At 36.4% G+C, this 17500-nt stretch overlaps 1 protein-coding gene across 3 annotated transcripts in view; it reads right to left on the reverse strand.

Moving 5' to 3' along the window:
• LHX2 (LIM homeobox 2) overlaps nucleotides 1-17500 on the reverse strand; it is a 101475-nt gene that overhangs the window by 59050 nt on the left and 24925 nt on the right. For all 3 annotated transcript variants that reach the window (XM_044058370.1, XM_044058367.1, XM_044058369.1), the window contains exon 4: nucleotides 4672-4877. In XM_044058370.1, coding sequence (XP_043914305.1) covers nucleotides 4672-4877 — 206 coding nt within the window. The remainder of the gene's footprint in view (nucleotides 1-4671; nucleotides 4878-17500) is intronic.

Genomic DNA, 17500 nt, shown 5'->3' on the forward strand with positions numbered 1-17500 from the left:
TAATTTATGTAATGTTGCTTATGTTATATGATCTATAGGAATATATGTGAAGTATAATGTTTGTTAATGTTAGTTTAATCCAATTTGATTACTTTTGTATAAATGTAAATTTGCCTATGTCACAATTGATAATTCAATAAAGGTGTTTAAAAAAAATTCCTCAACAAGAGGTAATATTCATAACTGTTGCACCCTAAAATCTATGGTTCTATATACTCTGAACAAAACACCACCAATATTCCAGGTAGAAAATCTTTCTACATTTCAGAACCCAACAAATAAGTATTATACATAGAGGCTGAACCCCGGAACATTTCCAGATCAGACTGAAACAGCCTTGGGCAAAATCAAGAACATTCATTCTGTTGACCCTAATAACAGCCTAAAAAGTTTAATCACTGCAAAATATAATTTAGTAAAGCCCCATTCGCCACAGAGGTACTTACTACAGAATGTTCATAGGTATTTACTAGGCTTGCAGTCCATTTAGGAGCATAACCTAAATTCCTAGTTACTCCAGCACTATCTGATCAAGTGACTTGCTCAAGGTCACACAGAAGGCAAATGAGGGTTGAGGGAATCAAACCATGGACCACAGGAACTACAGCTCTTAACCTTAACCCTCTGCATCATCTGAAATTCAGCAACATTAGTTCCAAGGATCTACAATGGACAAACCCCAGGAACTGCAGACAAACAATCAAACAATGCAAGTCATGGAGAAAAACATTATGGAATTTACTAATCTGGCTACCTTCTTTGAGAAGTCAGCCTGGATAAAGGATTAAGCATACGTACAGCCTCTCTCGATCTCTTGAATACCTTCAACACCATCTCCCAGGAAAGAATTAAAAGTAAATTAAATTTGCACAAGTCAGCACTGACACATTCCTCTAGATCAATATGTACACAAGTCCTCCAGAACTACACTTACACAGGGCCTCATGTATTTTTTAAAGGAACCTTGATTAACACATGGGTAAATGTAAATTTCAAAAGAGGACAGTAGCCACCAAGTTTCTCGAAGGCCATTAGTCTATAGGCTTGTTACTGCACCTATGAACCTATGGTCAAGGCGTGCATTCAGACATTGTTTGTTTTTGATGTCTGATTGCCTAATTTCTCACATTTGACACAGACAAAACATCCAAGAGTCTATCAGCAAAACAGACTGGTTCATTCACTTGACTTCATAAAACTGGATAAAATGAAAGATTCTCTGAAATGACTATCAGATTAACATTTTCTTGATCAAAACAATCTTTTATGCATATAATGCAAACCTTCTGAAGTCAATGCCTTAGACGACCATCTATAAAAACAGACAAGAAAAGCAGTTTTGGGAAAATATGTAGTTGCATTAATTTGTTAACTGGGTAAGTGCACTGATCTTCTTTAAAACCATTTCAATTATGAACATGGCCACAAGGGCAAGAGTATGTGCAATAATTCAACAAATTACAGTAGCTAATAAAACATGTTTTAAAGAGGTAACAAGAGTATCTGGAGGAAATCCAGGCAGAGAACTTTTAAACTCCACACAGTGACCAGATGTCAGAACTGAACCTTAGACTCTCAACTGTGAGCCAATAATTTCAACCACTGAGCCTCCATGCAGTTAACAGCAGTAAAGAAGCTGTCAGAAAGTATATTTTCAGTGGCCAAAAAGAATGACTTGCCAGAGATAAACATGTTTCTTGAGGCAAAAGTTAATTTGTCAAAAACTGCTGGTACATACCTGACTAGTGGTAGAAAGTGAGGAGCAGTGTCAATTGTTTTACATTCCGCTAGAAATCTCATACAGTAAATTAATTTTATTCCATTTTATTAAAGTATAGACACACACAATGCGTGTGTGTGTGTGTGTGCGTGTGTGCGTGTGTGTGTGTGTGTGTGTGTGTGTGTGTGTGTGTGTTTGTGTATCTATGTCAAAATAAAGAACTACCATAATGTCGAGTTGTAAAATGGCAAGACAGAAAGATTACGTTCACGAACATCCAGACTGTCGTAAGTTTTCGCCAAAAGGAGTGATTTGGCCATTGTGATGAACTTTGCCCTTTTCTCCACTATATTGCAATCTCAGAGTTGGTATTTAGGTTCATAGGTTCCTAGGTAGGTACTAGGCTATCGGCCCTGAGGCCTATACAAGCTCAGCCAAAAAGGTACCTTGGCTTTTGCCACCCAAGAAAATTATTTTCCTGTGCCACTGTCGAGCTGAGCCACAGAGGTGATCCCCAGGGTGAATTTCCTATTTCCCATCCAATCATCAAGATTTTTCTTGAAGAGTGCTAACGAGGAGCTTTGTTTGATATAGATAGGTAGTTTATTCCAGAGTATGGCAAGTCTCTGGGACAGGAATCTATACCTCCTGCATGTTCTGTTTATTGTGGTGACAAGGTTTAGGTCCCTAGAGCGTGTAGCTCGGAGGGATTGGGATTTCTTAAGTGGAGCATGTCCAACAGCTCTGGGTTTGACATAGCTTTGTATGTTAGGCAGAGATCACCTCTGAGTAGGCGATATGCGATGGAGTAAAGCTGGAGTTTTTTGAGATGGTCTGCATAGGGCATCTGTTTGAGGCCAGTAATCCTCTTTGTGAGGTATTTCTGCAGCCTTTCCAGTTGTTGTGGATGTCTTGTGAGGTACATACCAAAAGGGGTGTTGTACTCTATAATGGGTCTAATGAGTGATGAGTAGAGGGGAACAATGACCTCTTTTTCTAGATGAGAAACCTTTTGTGATGAGGTGTGCCAGGTAGAAGGATTTCCTGACTACTGTGGCAATGTGATTATCAAAGGAGAGATTACTGTCCACCTGTGTCACAAGGTCTCTTATCACACTTTCGGTGTTAAGTATACTACCGCCTATGTTGTAGTTCATGGGTACAGAGTTTTAACCAAAGGGGATGACAATGCACTTTTTAGCATTGAGATTGAGGCCATGGCTTTGACACCAGGCATCTGTCTCAGTGAGGCCCTTTTGTAGAATGTCCACATCGTTAGGAGTTTCGATTATGGCTCCTAGTTTGCAGTCATCTGCGAACTTCATTAGCCAAAGACCTTCTGTGTTAGCCTGTACTTCAGAGAAGTAGATACCAAACAGGAGAGGACCCAGGACTGAACCCTGTTGTACTCCACTTGTCACTGGTCTGAAGTCAGATTTGGAGTCTGCTACTTTTACAGTGTGGGTTCTGTCAGTGAGCCAATTGGCAACCCATCTTGTGACATAGGGATTTATACCTAGTTTAGGGAGTTTATCTATAATTCCAGAGTGGGGGATGGTGTTGAAAGCCTTGGCAAGATCTAGATAGGTTTAGGAGACGTGATCTGCCTTTTACAAACCCAAACTGGGTGGGATCCAGAGTTTGGAGATTACCAATGTCTTTGTTTATAAGTTCCATGATGATACATTCCATGGCCTTGCAGACCAGGCTCATCAGGCTAATGGGGCGGTAGTTCTTGGGGTCCGTGGTGGCTCCCCCCTTGTGGAGTGGGATAACCATTGCTGTGCGCCATTCAGCAGGCACAAAGCCTGAGGTGAGGCTATGATTGAACATGGTACTTAGGTGGGGTGCCAGTTCGTTCTGTAGTTCGTGTAGAACACAGCCTGGGGTGTTGTCTGGTCCCATGGATGCTGTGTTCTTGGCTTTGGAGAGTGTGGTTTTTACCTGTGCAGCCGTGATTACAGGAACTTTGCATTCTTCCGGTATAGAGATGAGCTCTTTAGGGATGGGGGGGGGTAAAGTTAGCACTGAACCTATCTGCCAGGATGTTGGCAATATCAATTGGGTCTGTATATTTAGTGTCATTGTGCTGTAACTCAGAGCAGATCTGAGTGTTGCCATTGAGATTCTTGACATAGCTATAGAATGCTTTGTGGTTGTCTTTAGAATTAGTGGCAATTTTGTTTTAGTTGGATTCGCTGTGTCCCCCACTTGGGTGGGTTTTATTTGCTTTGTTTTGTTTTTTTTTTAGGTTTTGTTGGCTGATTGTTTACTTACCAGGGGAAAATTTACGACAATCCGGGTATTCGTGAATGTAAACTTCTATTGTTTCTGTCTTGCTGTTTTGCAACTAGACATTATGGTAATTCATTATTTTGACATAGATCCATATATATATATACATATATACATATATATATATATATATATATATATATATATATATATATATATATTATATATATATAGAGAGAGAGAGAGACATAGAAGTTGTAAATGTTCAAAGGCTATATGCTAGCCCTCATAATATGTGAGCTGTTTACTTTGTTGTATGCCTAGATTGAGGCTCATCTCATCAAAATCCACCCCCTTTCCTCCACATTAGTGTACCCTTGGGATAGTTTATATAAAATAGGCAGTGAATGAGGCAAAACACATAACACTGGAGTGTCAGATAGTGAAGATCCTTAAATGCACTTTTGTTTATAGGTTTTGCGGGGGCTGAATTTCATTGTTTTCCATTTCAATTAAATGATTTTCAATGACCTGTTATGAATCCATACATCAAGATCCATGCATGTGCACACATGCTCACAAACCCTGTGACAGATAATTGGTAAGGAAGACGTAGAAATTACCAGCAGAAACCTAACTGCAAAAGTAACTAACTTAAAGGATATCAGAAAGATGATTTCCAAATACCAGGTCACCGATATGAATCTTTCCCTCACCTGCAAGACCCTTTTAGTAAGACCAGTTTTCTGTGCTAGCTGTTTCAAGTCCTTAGCATCTGGATTGTGGTTTATGGCAAAATAAGACTTCATTGTCCGCAGCTGATGGTGTTTGAAGGAAGTGCGCATTCTTTTTGTCTTCTGATTTGCGGGGTACTGCTGATCTCTGTCCATGTGTTCACCATCGTTCTCATTACAGCTTAAGGCTAAAGTAAAACAGCAAAACAAAATCAGCATTTACACTTCGGGGTAGCTGATCTTTACTGCAACTTATCTGATAGTTACTTCAGCACATCATTTTAGAAAAAACACCAATCGTCAGTAGGAGCCAATAAAATATAATTTAGTGCTTCCATCCTAAAACAACCACAGGACTTCATCAGAACCATTAAAAATAGTGTTCTTATAACATGCCTAATTCTCAGACAAATGTATCTTGCATGTTTTGATACACAATGCCACAGGAAGTATTTAGAGAGAATGTAATTATCTACAAAATTTTATAGATGGCATAAGATTCTCACACTAAAAAAGTTACATTAAGAGTGAACTTTGAGAAGAGTCCTTTTTTCTGTCAGTTATGTTTGCATTCTTAGAAACAAGATTTTTTTTTTCACTTGCAAATTACACAGAAGTGCAACTCTGCAATCAGATTTAGTAAAGTTATGAAATGTCATTCATACATACGTGCTCAGTCGGTCAGGCATGTGCAGATAACCTTTTTAGCCTGTCTAATAACCAGTGTTCAGCAAGGTAGTCAGTAGTGTTGGTAAAGCTCACACTGGTAACCTAATCCACTATCTCATGAATTGGATGTATACAAAAACTTGGACAGCTGTGCAACATGAGTGCTACGATCCTAAGTTTGAGATAAACAAGTTCTTTTCAAACTGGGACTCCTGACAATCATATTGAAATATTACAACTGCAATTTTGCATGACATGAACAGGTTTAAAAAAGAAGTGGCAGAGCCTGTTATTTTAAGTGAGAATTTCATTCATACCCTCAGTCTTCTGGACAGCAATCAGAAATGGATTCTAGTGGTTACCACATTTAATGGTACAAAGATAGAGCCCTTCGGTATACTTTTAAAAGAAGTAAGATGACCCAACAGCAGGTTGCTGAAAGTCATACAGTATTCAAAGAATGGCTGAAAATATGAATAAAGTCTGCCAGGTTGTAATGAGTTCACATCCACCTCCCTAGCCCTCTCTAAAGTACATATTACCAGACTTGTTTAGGTATAATGTTACTTATGTATTTCTTAGAACAGTATGATTACAGTACATGCTAGTATACATAGTTGTCCAATATCACAAAAATGAAACGATAATCACGGGGGAAAATACAACAGAAATAAAACTGGTTTATATGCAATAAATCAGTCATTTTGCATTGCATATAATATCCCTCTGTCAGGGCCTGGAGCATTTTAAGTTATTCATTAGTTCAGCTATTTACTAAGTTACAGTCTCTCTCATATCCAAGTTCTGTCTCTGTCTCATATATAAATACACACACACTGCTTAAGTTCACTATAATTTTTATCTTGAGGTGGGCAAAATTACAGGTTATTCTTGTAATTAAAAATAGCTTATTAGATTAAGACAGCAACCTAATATGAAAAGTAATCACTGGGTAAGTGGTTCTATTAATTTGTATTGTGCTGCATCATGTTTTTGAATCTTCTGGACACTTACTATTTTAGATGCTACTCTATCTTGTTGCCATCCTGGCTTGCCTTGAGCCTAAAAATGGTCCTGTGTGACCAGCACTCCTATTCAGTCAAACACAGAATTAAGAAAGAAAAGAAAGAACACAGCAGATGTTAACATGAGAAAAAGTCCTACTGAAGAAATTCTGCTACATATTGTATTTGCATAGTCGTGAGTCAAAATATGGAAGTAATTATAACTGAAAACTTTGGCTACGTTGTCATCACAGTTTTAAAAAATATATAGTTCTACAGGTCCATATGATTTACCAAATACAGCAACAAAAGTATGATACAGACATGTATCCAGGAAGCACAACTAAAAAAGTATGGAAGGGGGTTTAATACTCACTACAGACATCTGTATTGTCAACATAAATCATAGAAAAAAATGAGAAACTACTGAAATTAAATATAGTTTTGACAAATTTTCAAACTGTAGTAATAGTTTGTTTCTAAAAAGTTTAATGTGTATATTTTATAGCAGTAACAGGTTAATAATGCCATTTGGACTATAATTCTCAAATTATAGGTCAAAAAATTTAAGAAATGTATGTGTCTCTCACTTCATTGATGTCCTGTGTATGTATCTGCCCCCACCCAGTGTTGATTTTTGGTTTTGCTTTGTATGAAGTTATAAAGAGGAATCCTTTTCAGCACAGAAATGTGCTGTGTGTTTGCCTATAAATCTGAGACCTCATTCATTTATATATTTACACTTTGTTGACTGTATTAATCATTTTTGATACTTAGGGATTTTAGGACTGAAATTCAGACTTTGCAAAGATATATATATTTACTGTCATGACTACATATACATTACCATAAGTGAAAAGAACAAAAAAGACTGATGATCCAAACAGACCAGTCATGTGCAATGCCAGAATAACATTTTCTGATTAACTGTTTGAAAAGTGTAATCTTTATTGTGCTTTCTAAAGACCAACTCTAAGCTCTGACTACAGATTTTTTTTAAGAAATTGAATTTAATGATTCAATTTTTAATTTACAATAAATGTTGCTGTGTCACTCTAAATAAATGCAGTCTGATGGCAATTGTCAAATTTAAGATATCCACTAAAGAATTAGTGGTGGTAGTTGGCCTTTCCAAATGTGTGCATGTTTAATGAATGCATGCATGTCAAAAAGCTAAGACACCTTCATTTTGATTCTTTAGGAAACCATTCTAAGCCTACAGGTCATAAACCTATTTTGAGAACCAAGATGGGTGAGAATATTTCTGATCTGGTTAGTATCCCTCTGCAAGCAGATGTAAATTATGGGATCCCCACCTAAACTGATGGAGATTGTGAGAGTCTCACCTGAACTGTTACAGGTGCCAAGCTAATTTATATCACATTAATCTGCACCTATAACTCTAACCCAGTACAGTCTCCATTGCTTTTAGTTAAAATATGGAAGCCTTTTAATGTAGTGTTTATTTTGGCCAGTGTGTTAATTTCCTGTTAAAAATATACACTCTTACTTACTCTCACTATGAATACTTTCAAAATACTTGAAAGCATAAAAGAAGAAAACAGTAGAAAAGAAACAAGTTAACAGCGCTTCTTAAAGCAGTTATGCTATCTTACATTTGTTTTTAGTGTGGAGCATTTACTAAATTTAAATATGTAGAAATAAGATGGCTATAACAGCGCGCTTTAGCTGGCATATAACCTATCTGAAAATAATGTTCTAGATGTTACTGACAGCATAAAGACAAAATAACTAGTGGCCCCTCGTTAGTACTAGTATATTTATAAATTTCAGTACTGTCATACCTTCAGAGACCAGTAACATGAGAGTTATGACATTGATAGTCTGTGTCGCTGTTATAAATATCATTCCAAAAGTTTTACTCTTACTGTCGCTATATACCTAGTGAACCAACAGCTATACATATATATATATATATATATATATATATATATATATATATATATATATATATATATATATATATATATATATATATATGTGTGTGTTGCGTCTTTCGGCTTATCCCGGTAAGGGGTCGCCACAGCGAAACTCCGGTCCGCTAATGTTTGGTAGTGGATTTTTACGAGCCGAGTTACCAGCCCTGACACACAACCTTCAACGAAGGCACGCCCATTCACGCATGCCTCCACACAGAAGACGCTCTACACACACACACACACACACACACACACACACACACACACACACACACACACACACACAACATTACGTTTTCATGTAGATGACAATAAGCAGAAATTAACATAAAATACACACATTGTTCAAATATGTTATTTTAGATGTCATACATCCAGAATTATCAATATTGATGTGAGAAAACTTTTTCTCATATTGCATTTTAGCTCTGAAAGGTCATAAATCAATGGGTGTACTTTAAGGATACAATGGCCAGATTATGCTATAAAATGTATAGATGTAGCAATAAAGTTTAACCTAAAATGTGTAATTGTCTTCCGTTATAAATGCAATAAAACTCTGGTAATACCTAATACCCTCGTTGCAACAATACATACCTTAAGTAAAACTAACCAGAAAAGTGATAACATTTCTATTAAAAATGGCACAAAACAGTAAAAGGAAAATGTTATTCATAAAGATATTGTTTTAAACGTATAATATTTCCCTGTTGACGTGTAAAAAGGATTACATATTCATATTCTAAGCCTTAGGCAGAGTGGTGCAGTTGATAATTTATGTACTATAATCTTATATAGTTCATGCCTAATGTCACATCAGTAATAGAATCACTAGCAGTTGAGTGGATATCCTGCCAGTAAATATAAAATTGAAATAAAAGCAGTAAACTTAATAAAATGAATGTAGCTGAATTATTGCTGCAGCGAATACGTCATAATACTAAGCAGAAAATTATACATTAATAAAAAAGGAGACTCTAAATAAAAACAGTACTTAGTTCTAGCTAATTCATACAATATTAATTTAAAATTGTATTAATTTAAAAGATATAGATATTTGTTAGACTGCAAACAAAAAGACTGAATGAACTGCACCAGAACGTTGTGGAAAACGTTAATTGCTAGGAATGTATATGTTAATAAATGAACTGATCTAGTCTTCAAGCTGATACGTTGGCTTATCTTCTTGCATTGCATAAGGGATTCAAGACAAATGTACAGGGGAAGTAGTATTTTGTTAAATTCCTTGTTGAAGCGGTTAAAAGAATCTGCATAAATTGCTTTATTTATTCCCAGAAATACACAACAAAAGCTGATGAAAGTAAGCTTCCTTTATACATCTAGGATCTTTATCCTCAACATGAACACGCAGAGGCTCGTGCAAAATCTTTAACTCATTTTCTTGGGATGGTGTTCCCAAAGATGGAGACAGCCTACACTTTATGGCTATGGTATTCTGTTCGATTTAAGTGTGTTGATGGATAATTTACGAAAGTAACTGTTTCTGTCATCTAAGTATTAATGGTACTAAATATAAACGCCCTTCTAGCAAAAGTGTTTTAATGGACTTAGCTCACATACATGGAAATCACTATGCTGACACTAACATGTAGGGGTTTTGCTGAAACCTGACACTTGTTTCGATGGTAGTAAGTTTTGTTCTGAGAAAGTGTACCATCTCTCAATCCCTTTGTGCAACAAATTTGGGCAAAGCCTAAAATAATTGGGGGATGCCCAAAAATATGGACACGTTTTAAATGTTGCTCTTATAAACTTAAAAATGTGCTAAAATTACACGATTAGCATGTTTTTTCTGAAATATATGACATTAAAAGAAAAACAAGTTTTATGAGGAACAGACCAAAAGTAAGGCAAAAACCTGGATATTATGCGAAAATCTGGACAGTTAACAGGTACGACGTGTACGAGTTATATGTTTTTTAACTGAAACCGTAAACTTTTTCCAAAACACATGCTGACAAACAGGATTATAACTAAAACATCCGTATTTGTAAATCCTGTAGGTGACAAAGATGGCAAACGCTTGCAACGTATTCTGGATGGAGTTTTCAGAAATGTTTATCTGCAGCAAATTAATTGCGTGAATGTGCACGTCACAAACAAATATCGCATAAACACGTTCGAAATATTTCGAACAGTAAACTGAGTACAAGGATGGAAACGTGGCTGTTCAATAAACTCATAATACGCAAAACACACCTCACTCCCTCCCCATTCACTTTGCACAAATTGCGGTTTCAAGCTAAAGGAAGGGCAACTCTTTGTTTTGTCAGTACTTTCCAGTGCTTGTTCTGCAGTTAGAGTCAAATGCATAACTGTCTGCGCTTCTATAAAAAGCAGTTTGCACGCAAAAGTCACATGCTGCATTTATTTTGAAATTGCTAAAGCTACATAATTAGGAGGCAAGCTAACCTGTATGGCATGAGAATCTTTACTTGCTCTGAGTTTTCATAAACCTAAAATATGACTGGATGTTAACGGTCTAGTTAAATTTCTGTTATCTGCAGGAGCTGAACGGCCTCTAGAGGGAGTTAATGATTCAACAAGCAGACCTGCTGCCCCAGCTAGAGTAGAAACTCTGCACTAAGAGAAAGCGGCTCGCGCTACGGAAGCTGCGAATGGGAAACCGCCTTCACAAATTACTATAAATAAAACAGCTGTAAACGATCTCGCGTCACTTAGCACGTGGTATTGATTCCGTTTGTCTGTAAATACAATCTAATTACTACCAATTATTGATAATTCGCCATTAGGCACGGTCTATTTGCTATATTATATTGAATGCTGAGTTTAACGAGACCAGCGTCGTCATAAAGAAAAGTGCTTGAATCGGCTTTCCTCTCAATTAATTCAATTCTTTAAACAAAAAGATAGTAAAATCGTTATGAATAATGCAGGTGTGATCAGCCACTAACCAGTTACTATAAATATGTAACCAGTTCGAGTTGTCAGGCTTTTAAAACTCTTCCATTAATAATGTATACTTCGTGATGAACCAATTCTCACCATACACTTAAATGCATTTTGTCACTTGTTCAGCTAAGTAACCTTATAAAAGGGGCGTTTCTGAATCGGTTGGAAAGAGGTCTAGGCTGGACCCAGATTGGAATTGTTAGGTAGCAGTGATGGATATTTTGCAGTTTTAAAATTTGGCAAATGCGCTGCGAAGCCTTTACTCCCTGAGTAGTTCTAACGTGAGATATGCATACCCCATTTAAGATTTCTGCCCAGCTCTTATCTTTGTTAAACGTATATGTTGTTAACGTAACTCTCAACTGTCCACATTTTCGCCTCCTATTTTAGGTCTATTCCTCATAAAACTTTGTTTTATGCAAATCAGTGAGGACTGAATTCACTAAATAATGACAACCGTTTAATTTTCAGTCTTTATATCCTTCAAAAATGCATGGCAACACAGAACATTTTATTCTAGCAGCTTTCTAAGATTATACAAGCAATATTTAAAATGTGTCCCTAGCTTTGGGCATGCCCCCCCCCCCCCTAATTTTGGCTTTGTCCAGATTGTGTTACAAAGTTGAGAGGTATGGTTGTTAAGGTGTCGGTGTACATTCTTAGTATATATTCTTTTTGGTTAAAGTCAGTAGAAGTAAACAGTGCAAAAATCTGACCTGCACTTTTGTGAAGAGAGTATTTCTAACAATCAAAATATAAGTGCTGATTGGAGAAAGTAGTGATACTGTACCTAGAGTGGTTCACTTAAGTAATTACGATAGTAACTAATTATTTAGTAACTAGGTTCACAACTGTTAAGACATGAACAAACTCTTCCACCTTTAACCTCAAAATGAGTAAGATATACCCCCACACACACACACACACACAAACATACACACACAAAGTAATTAAACGTGAAACTAGTCAGGCTCTGAAACACAAATACCACACTCCAAGCTGCACATTCTCTGTTCTCGGACCCAAACTGTGGGAGTTCCTCTCACCTGGAATCAGACCCAAACTCTTATTCCAAGTTCTCTTCTCTACTAAAGTCACATTTAATCAAGCAGATTGTACTCGTTACCCATCAGACCACATCACTTACGTCCACATCAATCTTTTCCCCTCTCTAATGCTACTAAGATCCAGTGCTCCTTTTCACGTTTCTAATTTTTTTTATAATTTCTCAAATGTTTAAACTTTTGTACATATTATAAATTAGATTAACTATGTACCCAAAGCATTGCTATACCATTGTACTATGTTATTGTCACTTATTGTATGTGTTCGTGTACTCTCGTCTATTCTGTACGTCTGTTCACTGTTTTGACCCTGGGCTGAGACTAAAATTCGTCATGATTTATCAGCGCTCCACTTCCACAAATAAATTCATATAAATAAATAAGTGCATCCCTGTGCAGAAGAGACAGCAGCAGTGCAGCAAATCTCACACCAAAAAATCATTTAAGGACAAAGTCAAAATTAATTAGGGATAAAGACCCAGCAGCAGAAGTGCACTTTTAAATAACTGCATGGTATGTTTAAAAGTAAATGCAAAAATCCATTGATCGTTGTTTCCCAGATAATGAACTGTCTGTAATTGTAATATCTGGCAGCTTTTGATGAGTTTAGCCCTCTCTGCTCTGTCAGAAATTTAAGGAGGCTTACATAAGCTTACATAAGTATTCAAGTGATTAGCATCACTGACATTTCAAATTTCCGAAACAAAATGGGTGGGGGGTATATGTGAAAATACCTCTCAGATTTTCGCAGAATGTCCATATTTTTTGGCCTGTTCCTCTTTTTTCCTGGCAAATCATTGGAATGATCTCAGGATTTAAGTCACTAAATAATGACATACATTTGAGTTTCGATTTCAAATCCTTCAGAAAATGTATATTAAAACAAATTCTTTTATTCTAGTAACTTTCTAAGTTTATAAAAGCAATATTTAAAATATGTCCCTATTTGTACCCCCATTTTGTTAAGCTTTGTCCAGATTTTTTGCATCAACAGGTTGAGAGGTATTATGTGTAGTGTATTTCGACTTCACTTAATACTTAAGCAGCTATAACTTCATCACAGGTGACGCCATGTTCTGCTGGAACCTATGCCAAGGAAGAATTCTCAGGACCTTAATGAGCAAGTTTTGCTCAAGCATATTAAGTATTTTTTTTTTTTGGGCGGGGTTATATTATCCTTTCATCATATCAGTCTGAAAGTCGGTGGTTTTAGCCTATGATTAGTATTATTTATAGTCTTGTTCATTCTGTCTTCTCAAATGTGCGAACTATAGTCCGTACTACATAAAAAAAGTTCTACCATAGTTGACCCCTACACACAGAGACTTACCTCTGAAATTTGAAATTAGGAGTTGGAATCCATACTTTTTGGCTAGTTGCGAGTCAGACTATTTTAGCCCGTCTTTAACATTAGTTCAGCATTATTCTAGACTTTGTATTAAATGTCATGAAGTAATCAGACGGGGGGGACCATAAATAAAGCAAATATAAAACGTGAAACAATTTAATATTTTATTCCACATATAGGGGGCAAGGTTCATAACTTTGATTATAAAAGCGGCATTTGGTGTTATAATAGTTGGTTTGTAAGACTTTTAAACCAAGAGCTCTGTCGGTTGGATATAGCCATCTACATTCTGTAAATATTTAAATTGCTCAAAAAATTAAACAGAATATTTAACAAGCATCAGGCGTATTTACATATGCGAGCAAGAGTTTAGTATTCTACAATGCTGCTATATTTAAACAGTATTACAAGCTTGGACTTCGATATTTAATGAATGTTTCGCTATTGAAACACTAATATTATATATTTTTAATTAAGCTAAGGGACATAGAATACATGCACATTTATCATTTCTTAGGACTTTGTACATTTTCTCTGGATAAAATGTCCTGAGTCCTTGTAGGGTTGCCACCTTTCCAAATGCCCAAAGTGGGACATTTGTGCTACAAACATCAGATTTTGCAGGGCAAAACATATCCACGGCCAGTACAAAGGACAGAACTTCAGTTTTTTTGCCTGAATAAAAGTTTATTCTGGTAGCATTTTAGTTCCTTATTCTGCTTCTTACAACATTTAGGTGTTTCAGATACAGAATAACTGTTTTATGCAACTATTACATAAAATATAGAAAATAATTTTGTCCTAAAATCTCAGGACAATTGCCATTTTTTCACATTGTTTGCAGGACACAACTGCCCAAAGAGGTACTGTCCCTCGCAAAGTGGGACAGGTGGTAACCCTAAGTCCTTGTGAGATTCGCGTTAAATACCCGAGGGAGAGTGGGTTTCCTTCAGAATTGTGGGCATTGTGTTTTCTACCATACAGGTACCCCCACATTTGCAAGACAATCCTGATTTAGACGACTGGGTGTTGAAAAAAGGGATGGGGACAAACTTCCAAGTACTGCAAGTTAAAATATATATTTTTATTTTTTTCTCTAAATACTACAAAAACACGGTACTGTATCTTAGACACTCGACACGATATTATGTTTCAGGGAACAGCTCCTCGTTCTGTTTAATAAAATCATATTCCTGAATATTTTGAAGTGTTTGTGGTGCACTCAGTGTTATCACTGAGCAAAAATGCATAGCAAATACTGAATAATTTTTTTTGTATCAACAAAACACATTGCTATTACAAAAATAAAACATTTGCCCATAGTTTGAGCTGCCTGTTTAAAACTATTAGCGATACTTGTTATAGCAGTTTGAGGGACCCTGCCCCACATCTTGAAAACGTAGAGTTAAGAGAGAGCTATGAAGAGGAACACCAATAATTCGACAGACACTTCATTTTAGCAATAAAGTGAAAATAGTTCGCATTGGAACGGAGTGGTTTGCGATGAAAACTATAGTTCAGTAAGAAATATCCCACTTTGGACGTCTATACAGAAGATAACTCACTGATTTAGGGGAAATATTCAAACTCCACTTTTAAAATGAAACCTGGGTATTTAAAGGATTCTTTCCTGGTACTTCCGGATCTCAGAATGAGACGTTTTCCGCCAGTTTTGTTTATGCATGTTATGGATGGAGGGATGGATGGACGGATGCACGTACGTATGGACGCACATACGTTTTGAAGATCTGATTGTCCAGCTGCGTTAAAGCACATGAAAAGCCCACTTTCAGCTGGGATTATATCAATAAAGGCGCAATAACAGCATCAGCATAACTTTCTCTCTATATACAAACCCTGTAAGGCAGCGGGACAAACCCTCTGCTCCACACTACGTTGTCAAAGCATGCACCCCCTTCAGCTAACAGTAACTATCACTAAAGTACCTGCCTTTAGAACTATACTGAAACACCTGCTCAACTCCTGGCTGTGCCCCTGTTCTAACCCACACTAATCCTCTCTCCAGATGATACCAGGCTTTCTATTTCACTATCCATCTAACACTTGCATATCTACTTCACTCAGGTGAATAGTTACCATCTGCCTTATATCGTCTTTACTGTAACCCAGGAATTGCTGCTATCTGTGTATAAAATTCTACTCTCTGTAGTGTACGATATATGTATACAATTCTTTTGCTCTGTATTTTACACGTCTGTATGAACGTATAACTCACGTTATTTTTTTTTTAATGTTTCCTGTATAAAGACTGTAAATGTCTGAATGTAACTGGAGCTGTTCTCCTCGGGCCTCCGCTGAAAATAGGTTCTGTCTGACCCAGTCGGACTTTCCCGGTAAACAAATGTCAAATAAATAAATAATAACTCTTAGATGCAGCTACACTGAGAACAGAAGATGTGCAATCAAATAAAATGTGTCCATGTGTTGACTCAATTAATGTTAGTACACAAAATAAATATCCTAAAGACTAACTGAATATAAACAGACCAAAACATCACATTAATTGCCGATGAGACGTGATATATAATATATATAAACACACACACATATATATTTATTTATTTATTTATAAAATGCAGTAGTATGTTTGCTTGGCTGACGTGCTCCGTGTGAACACAGAATGTATTTCCTAGAAATTCTTCTGCCGGTGGACATACGGTATTCAAGCTACCCAAGAGTGTCCTAACTTGATCACAACGGAAATGTAGCTGTCTGTCTATCTGTCTTTGTTTAGCGGGAAAGTCCGACTGACACAACCCTCAACTTCTCAGCCCAAGACATCTGGACAAAACAATAAATATGGACAACGACATAAATAAGGGGGACAAAGGCCCCACAATAGGGATAATGTTTAAACTTAGTAACTTGATAGAATCACAGGTTTTGAATCATCATGAATTTTTGGAAGGTCACGAAGTCAAACTCAAATGGCTGTCATTTTTTTTTTACTTCACTCCTCGCTGATTTGCCACAAAACTAAACATTTTAAGTGCAAATGACAAAAACAGGAGGCAAAATCCGGACAGCTGAGTGGTGTGCGTCGGATAAAACCCTTTATTCAGCGGAGGCCCTTTATTTTTCCTATATATATTATAGATGAACGTGACATAAAAATCACACTCTGCGCACTTGCTCAAATTTTATGGGTTTTCATAAAGGTCAATACATTCTAGACAGTCTTTTAAAATGATTGCGTTTCACAACAAAACCGTATTCTCAAAATAATTTCATTTAAGGAGTGGTCTTATGTTGGAAGCGCGTAGCGGCAATAGCCTTATAACATTATACTATACAGAACAATTATTTTTTCCAGTAATAATTGCGTTACTTTATTTGTTCAAATCGATATTTCTAAAAGTTCCATATATCACTCTTCTGCCATGAAATAGTAGCTGATTAGCAAAACTGTATTCATGATAAAAGAACAAACAGCAGACGGTTCTGTTCATCTTTCATTAACTTTAAAATAAATAAGAGACACTTTTGGGGGGGGTATAAACTGTATATTGCAGTTGCATTGGTATAGTTTACTGCACCAGTCTAGAAAGAACAAAATAAAAGGCTGCTTTATGTCTAGAGTCATTCCCACTGATTTGCTTAAAAAGTTCCTAACGTCAATATTCTAGGTAGAGGAAACAGAGGCAAAAACGCGTAGCTTTCTTTTCAAATGCAATACGTTCCGGTAGTTTGAATAAAAAAAATCCATTGCCTAGTGTAATTTGGTTCAGCTCCCCACCTTTATTGTTACATTTGAATTTATTTTAAAATTAAGATTTACACAAAGGTGTTACTGATCATCGTAATTATATATATTTTTTTCATTTAGCTTGC

This window comes from Protopterus annectens, chromosome 16.part0 (genome assembly GCF_019279795.1).
Source record: "Protopterus annectens isolate FY-2018-M chromosome 16.part0, PAN1.0, whole genome shotgun sequence".
In the NCBI taxonomy this organism is placed as follows: domain Eukaryota; kingdom Metazoa; phylum Chordata; order Ceratodontiformes; family Protopteridae; genus Protopterus; species Protopterus annectens.